At 38.6% G+C, this 7,508-nt stretch overlaps 1 protein-coding gene across 1 annotated transcript; it reads right to left on the bottom strand.

Annotated features, from left to right (window-relative positions):
- Positions 1-4,306: 4,306 nt before the first annotated feature.
- LOC6042007 (von Willebrand factor D and EGF domain-containing protein) lies at positions 4,307-6,527 on the bottom strand. Its single transcript, XM_038261337.1, has 5 exons — positions 6,523-6,527; positions 5,330-6,264; positions 4,675-4,776; positions 4,395-4,618; positions 4,307-4,333 (listed from the first exon to the last, which is right to left on the bottom strand). Exons 1-5 carry the CDS (start codon positions 6,525-6,527, stop codon positions 4,307-4,309), a joined length of 1,293 nt encoding a protein of 430 aa, XP_038117265.1.
- Between the last annotated feature and the right edge of the window lie 981 nt (positions 6,528-7,508).

Here is a 7,508-nt window from a genome sequence, read left to right as displayed (position 1 = left end):
ATTATCGTTATCGTCCTGACGATAACGATAGAACTATTATACTGGATCGTTATCGAGCCTCGATAATTTTACCGTTTATAACCTTGGTTCAAAATCGTGTGCTCTTTCAGAAAAACCAAAATTATCGAAAACTTCACTTTGTATGTATTTTAATTTATATTTTGCTTCCTTTATTTTCATTTTGTTATTTATAACTATGCCTTCAACCACCTTCAACATTCACTAGCATCGCTTGAAGACGGTGATTTTAGCAGATTGCATACTGGATTTCGTCATGTATATGCGATAGTTATCCATGTTCGGTTTGGAGATGATAATTGGGAAAAGAACCAACTCCACCTGGTCTAGATTCTCAACACCATGACAACCAGCCTCTACCATCTCCACCGCACACCACCACAAGGAGAGGGGATATAGAAGACGGAAATTGATGTTCGACTTTTTATACAGAATAAGGGAAAATCTCCACGGTATCCTCAAGTAGGTTTCGCATGGAGTTGAACAGTTTTTTGGGAAGGTGGATGGTCTAAGATGCCACCCTAGGCGAGTTTTAACGACACTTTAAATTCTTCTTTTCTCTTATTGGACGAATTCTCCATGTCACCCAGGCTATTTTTTACATTTTACAACTTTCTCGTTGGGAGCAGATGGGAATCAAACCCAGAACCATTTAGCGCCTGAAATAAGGGGCAGCACTTCTAAACCCACAACCAGTCAAAGATGGCAAAAAACGTATGTCTCAGGAAAAGTTAACTTGAGAATAAAATGATAACATACTCGTGAGAGCTGGAAAATACGACGTAATTGAACTTGAACTCTGTGAGTTTCGAGGTCTCTCGTCAAGCCAAGTCTGACTTTTCGTCTCAGGCCCGAAGGACTTTTATGATGGTTGCACAGTGGGCGAGTTACGCGGACAAAATTCATATTTTAAATACAGTCCACGCTTGATTACCGCAAAGCCTCGAATATCCGAAGTTAAATTTTGCCAAGACCTTCGAATTATACTTTGAAATTCTTGAAAGTTGACCGTAAGTTGTTTTTTTTTTATTTGTTTCAATTTATGAGTTATTTTTGTTAGATTATTTCTTCTGTTCGTTTTCGTTTTCCGCTACATGATTCTCATTCCCAACTGTACCTTCTGCTTCCCACATTGTGCCGCAGGATTCGTCAAAACAATGCTAAACAAGCCGCATGTATGATGATACTTTCCACACAACTCGACAATGTTGTGTCTGCGTTCTTGTGGGGGGAAGTCAGCTCAGATACACTCTAAAATAAAACTGCGCTTGGGGGTATTTTTGGCTGCCTCCTCGTCGGCCGGATTCAGCGAACGCCGAGGCGATTGACTTTTGCCCTTAGTTTGGCGGTGGCCTTTTCGGTGTGTGAGGAGGTGGAGAGGGATCTCCTGGACACGTGGCAGCAACGGATAATGCGTGCTGGCAAGAGAGGCATTGTTTTATGAAGAGATGCGTCGTGTTTGGTTTCGGTTTCGAGAACGAGAGCTTGCGGGTTGTTTTGAGAAGAAACATGCGTGAGCAAATGTGAAGAGTTTCAAGTATAATTTTACCAACGGTTTTGTTGAATTAGGAATGAGCACTTGGATAAGCTGTTGTCGTCAATGCATATGTGTAAACATTAAAGTGCTTTTTATTATTATCTTTTGTGAAAATGGATTCTATCTTCTGCAAAGTTTAATATCGACGAAGAAATTTTCAGAAATGAATTTGTAGTTTGTTGTTTTATTTGTTACGATAGCCTGTTTATATAAACTGTGTACCAGGTCAAGGATAGTTATTTTGGATCTAAAGTAATCATCACAACTAGGGCGTCCAATTTTCCCGGGTTTTGAATTTCCCGGGAAACGGGAAAAATATTTTTGGAATCCCGGGAATTCCCGGGATCCCGGGAAATTTTTGAATCAGTAATAAAATCTATGTTTCATTATATTTGTTATGTTTTCAAGCTTAAAATCATTGAATTAGCTTAATAATATCAAATGGTTATAATCCTCACTTCAATCTAAACAAAGACGACAGTTTTAAAATAGCCTAAAAGAATTTTTTTGTCTTTGTGGTGTTTAGAATTTTATATCAACTACTATTTTTAATTCCAGTATGATTAATCATTTTTTTATTTGCGAATCAAATTACATAATTCTTGAGTTTTTTTTTTTTTTTGAGAAGGTCCAATAAGCTTTTGTTTTCCATATGTTTATAGGACCTATTCAAAAAAAAACTTTGGAATTCTTTCATATTTTTTTTTTCTTTTATATATATTTTATATGACATGACTAAAACAGCTAGAAAACAAACAACGACAATAAATAAAATGATACCAGTAAATGTAAAATTTTAGTTTTGAATTCATTGTTTTATATAAAACATATTTTACAAATTATGTTCAAGTTACTACCGCCAACCGAGGGAAAATCAGAATTACAGTCTAAATAGGTACAGGAGATTTTAGAGCAATACATTTGGAAGTACAAATTGTTTTGTTCTGTTACTGTTTCAACCGAAGTAGTCCAAAACGTCATGCAAATATTTTTTGCTTTAATAGCTGTATTTATTCGTTACATTTGTACGTATTTGCCCTAGATGCCGGTGTTTGATTATAAATAATTTGATATGAGATTTAATTTTTTTATTTAAAATCGAAAATATACGTAAATATATCCAGTTTTTCAAAAAAATAAAATAATAGAGAAAAAATGTAAAGCACTAGGCATTTTGCGGACCTGGTAATTCAAATTATAATATTTTTTCCTTAAATGCCAATTTAATGCTGAGATTTGCTGAATACAAATTTTAATTCATTTTATTGTTCTACTATTTTCACAACCAAATCTGAATTTCCAGACCAAAATATGATTTTTTTTTTCAATTTCGGGAATTCCCGGGACAAATTATAGAAAATCCCGGGATTCGGGAATTCCCGGTTTAGGAAAAATCCCGGGATTTTTGTCCCGGGAATTCCCGGGATGGACGCACTAATCACAACGTCCTTCATTTACATGAAGACTTCCATCATTGCCATGATTTTTCGTTCAAAGATATAAATTTTGCGTCGCTTGCAATATTTTGACGAAATTCCTTCTACAAGTTGTTTTTTTCTCTGAGTTTTTTTATCGATATATTATGATTAAGGGGTTACATACATGTAGAAAATCACAATATTTTAAATTACAAAATATTTGTTAAATCCACTCAAAGGATGATTATTAATCACTCCTGAAAGTTTCATGAAGATATTTCATGATTTAACTGAGTAAGAGACGATTTAAGCTCAAAATATTGCCATGCGCAAAGCGGGCTGTCAAACTTTGTTGACGTTTTTCTCTAAACCCCGAGTTGATTTACGGGTGCCACGATATCTCGAGATGGGAAGGACCAAATTGGCTGAAATTTGAAGTGAAGACTCTCAAGATGTATCCCGTGTGCATGACGAAGCCCAATTTTTAAAATTTGCTTTTAAGAAAAATACAAAAATCTAAAACTTTTGGTTTTTTCATGAAAAACACAAAAATATTTTTATCTTTTTTTAAAATAAACTTTTTGAAAATTGGGCTTTGTCATGCACACGGAATCGGTTTAACGAGTCTTGACCAAAATTTTTAGCCAATTTGGTCAAGACAGTGTTGAGATATCGTGGCACCCGTTTTTTGACATTGCTAACTTGAAATTGCTGTAACTCGGCAATGGTGCAACCAAAAGTCTTCAAATTTGATTTGTTAGTAGGTGAAAATGTATATTTTAATGCTCTGAAAAAAGAATTAAAAAAAGTTGAAGTGTGTGCTCATACTAACCTCCGACTTTTTTGCCGATATACATGTATGTAACCCCATTATGATAATTTCAGATATCATGATCGGGCTTCAATTGTATAGGACCCAAGTGAATAATAACCTTATCATTATATACTTTGAAGATCAATCAAAACGTTCTAACTTAATGTTTTATGAATAGTTAAATAACCATTTTAATTGTTTGTTTGTTTATTTATATTGACCATTGGAAATCTATCAAATGAACACTTCTGCCTTTCGATTTTTCTGTAATTTTATTCATTCTGCCATTTCATTTTTTCTGCCATTTGAAACATTCGGTTTTTCAAATTTCTGGCAAGTTTGCCGACAAATGACATTTTCTGGCTTTTTGACCTTTTCTGCCATTTGACTCATTCTGCCGTTTGTTTTTCTGCTTTCGTTTTCTGGCAAACAACATTCTGGCGAATGATTTGTGGCACTTGGCCCAACCCCTACACATGCAACAGCTTATATTACAGTTCAGTTTGATCGAAAGGGAAATCAGAGCTGCAATACATGTTCCACAAACTGCAAAGATGCACAAAGTGGTTCGCGGATGGCGGAAGTAGCTACTCTGCACAGTACAAACGGTGGAGTTCAACGGTACGAATCCTTCCAGGCAACTGCATACATTTGGAGCCGAACAGATTGCATTCTCGCAAGATTCTTCGCACATAGGAGTGCACCCTTCATCGAATTCAGTTTGATTGTACCCGTCATGACATTCACATACATTTGGTGCAGTGCAAATCCCATTCTTGCACGGTTGTGAGCACGTCGGACTACAGTATCTGGAATTGTTCTCGGAAGTAGCTAGAACGTAACCGGTGGAACAAAGACAAACATTAACACCGATGCAACTTCCAAACGTGCAATCCATCTCAGCTGCGTCACAAATTGGATGGCAGTAGGCGTTGTCGTCCACGCGTTGGTGTCCTTCCCAGCATTCGCACTGATTCGGTCGAACACAGCTGGAATTGACACAGGAAGGATCGCAGGCAGGTTCACACACGTTTCTCGCTTCAGAAGATTGGATAAATCCCTCGAAGCACTGGCACAACCCATTCGAAAGACAGCGAGCGTTGGTGCACGACGGATTACAACTTGGCGCGCAGCGTATCGATCCGGAATCGTACTCCAGTGCGAATCCTTCATCGCAAAGCAGAACGTTAGGTGCAATACAGCGACCGTTTTGTGATTCGATATACTTGGGATCACAAGTAGGACTACACCTCTTCGATATCATCTCGAATCCTCTGTGGCACTTGCAGGTATTCGGGGCTACGCAGTCACCGTTTTCACAACGAGGAGTGCACGATGGGATGCAAACATTTGATTCTTCTGCATTCTTCGTGAAACCATCCAAGCAAGAGCACTCGTTAGGACTCGAACACTCTCCGTTAATGCAAGCTGGGTCACAGTTCGGAATGCAGCGGCCATTTTGGAATATGTATCCATCGTTACATTTACAGTAATTTGGAGCTACGCAAGTCCCGTTGTCACAATTAGCGTAGCTTGAATCACATGTTGCTTCACACCGGTTCGCAACTTCCAGTGAACCCGCAAATCCATGGAAGCATTCACAGGTATTCGGACTAACGCATTTTCCATTGTTACAGGGTGGATCACAAGTTGGGATGCATTCGAAGTCAGATTCTTGAATCTTGTGATACCCGCTCAAGCAAGAACACTGTCCCGGACTCACGCAATTGCCATTGATGCACTCCGGGTCACAAACGGGAACACACTTGCCCGAAATCAATGTGTAGCCAGTTTTGCAAATGCAGGTATTTGGTGCCACACAGACTCCTCCAGTGCAATCGACATAGCTCGGATCAAACACGGGAGTACAGGCAAAAGGATCAACTTTAGATGGTTGATATCCGTTGAGACATTGACAGCGATTTCTTCCCACGCAGTATCCATTCTGACAAGGCTTGTCGCACCTTCCTGTGCAAACTGTTCCATTGCGGACACCAAATTCCAACAGTTTCGGATTGAAGAACTGTTCCTTTGAGCAGGCACAGTGTCCATCCCTGTCGCACAGTCCCCCGATGCAAGCATCTTTACAGCTTGGAACACAAGCCGCGTTGGAGTCTTTCCGGAATCCCTCGTCGCAGACACACTCATTCGGTGCAACACAGCGTCCGTTCTCGCAGCTTGAACACTTTGGTTTACACTCGTTCAACACGTTGACGTATCCCTCGTTGCAAGTACACTGATCCGGTCCGGTACAGCGCCCATTCGGGCATCCACTCTTACACACTGGGTAGCAGTCTCCACCGTAATCGAAGTATCCTTCACAGCAAACCAACCTGGATTCCGTTAGGTAGGCCAGCTCACAGCTTTTGGTGTAGTAGCCAAAGTGGACCTGCTTGTTATGCGAAATGAAGAAGCATTCATACGAGCAGGTACTGTACCTGGAAACGTACTCATCCCAAGAATTGATGTAAGGAGTCCTGTTTGAGGATAAGATGTATCAAGTGTTTGACAGTGTAAATTCTAAAAGTAATACTTCACGTTCATCCAACACTTGCGACCAGTAACCAGTGGATGCAGTAAACAAAGTAAAACAACTAGCGTTAGGATATACATTTCGCACTGGACTGTTTTGTTCGAAATCGTAAAGCCATATTATATAGTGGGCTGTGCTAATTATTTAGGTCACTTATCACATGCATCGAACTATTTAAGGGTTGCTCGAAGAACAAGGTTACGTCATGCTCAGGATAAGCCGTCTTAACTTCCGCATTGAGATGCTATGCGTCACCGGTCTATATGGGTCCCCGAGCAAAAATTTACAACCAAACAATTCACTAAAATTAAAATTGTCTATTAAGTATGCTAAACTGCCTTACCCAAAGCGTTCTCAGTCTCAGATGGTAGTTCCAGATGTCCCCTACAAGCTGCTGGTCGTTATGCTATTTTTTCACTGAAATGTCAATAACTCCCTTTACATTCAACCAATTGGGATGCTTCACCCTGCATTTTGTTGCATCTTGAATTTTGAAATTAAATTGAATTTAGCCTTTTTAAGATGTTTAACGTTTTTGAACCTTCAAACTTTGTGTCCCGATTTGCCCCACTTTTCGTTGACCTAGAGTGCTCATATTTTGGCCAGATAATAATCCCTGGCAGATTGCTGAGGTCGTGGACTCGTTCTTAACACCCTAACGCTCATGGTTACTCCAGAACACCACTTTAACTTCAAAACTGATTCAATCTGCACTGCTTTATATAGAGTGCCATTAGAATTTCATCCATTTTGTTCAATTCAGTGTCTAGTAATAATGTAAAACGTAAAAATCTTGATTTTGCTCAGGGCTGGAAGGGGTTATCTGAAGATCGGAGAAAGTGCATAAAAACACTCGTGCTCATTCTCATAACTTTTGATAGGGTTGTCAAATTTCCAATCTTTTCGGCTCATTCTTTTGAATACCTTTCTACCTTTTAACGCTTAAATACTAAATTTACACAAAAAAAAAATGATGGTAATATTCATCAGGAAATGGTGACAGATTTTGTGGCAAAATAAATGATAAATTTTACTCCAGAAAATGATGAATTTTCATCAGTTTTTGATGAATATTCATCAGGTTCACATTTTTACACATTTTTTATGTAATATTACACAAATAAAGAGGTAATAATCAACCTACCAAATTTTCAACAATCCAAAATTCAACTTTTTTTTCTGTGTAGC

Source organism: Culex quinquefasciatus, chromosome 3 (assembly GCF_015732765.1).
Source record: "Culex quinquefasciatus strain JHB chromosome 3, VPISU_Cqui_1.0_pri_paternal, whole genome shotgun sequence".
Lineage (NCBI taxonomy): Eukaryota > Metazoa > Arthropoda > Insecta > Diptera > Culicidae > Culex > Culex quinquefasciatus.
This window is presented reverse-complemented; position numbering and strand designations above follow the sequence as displayed.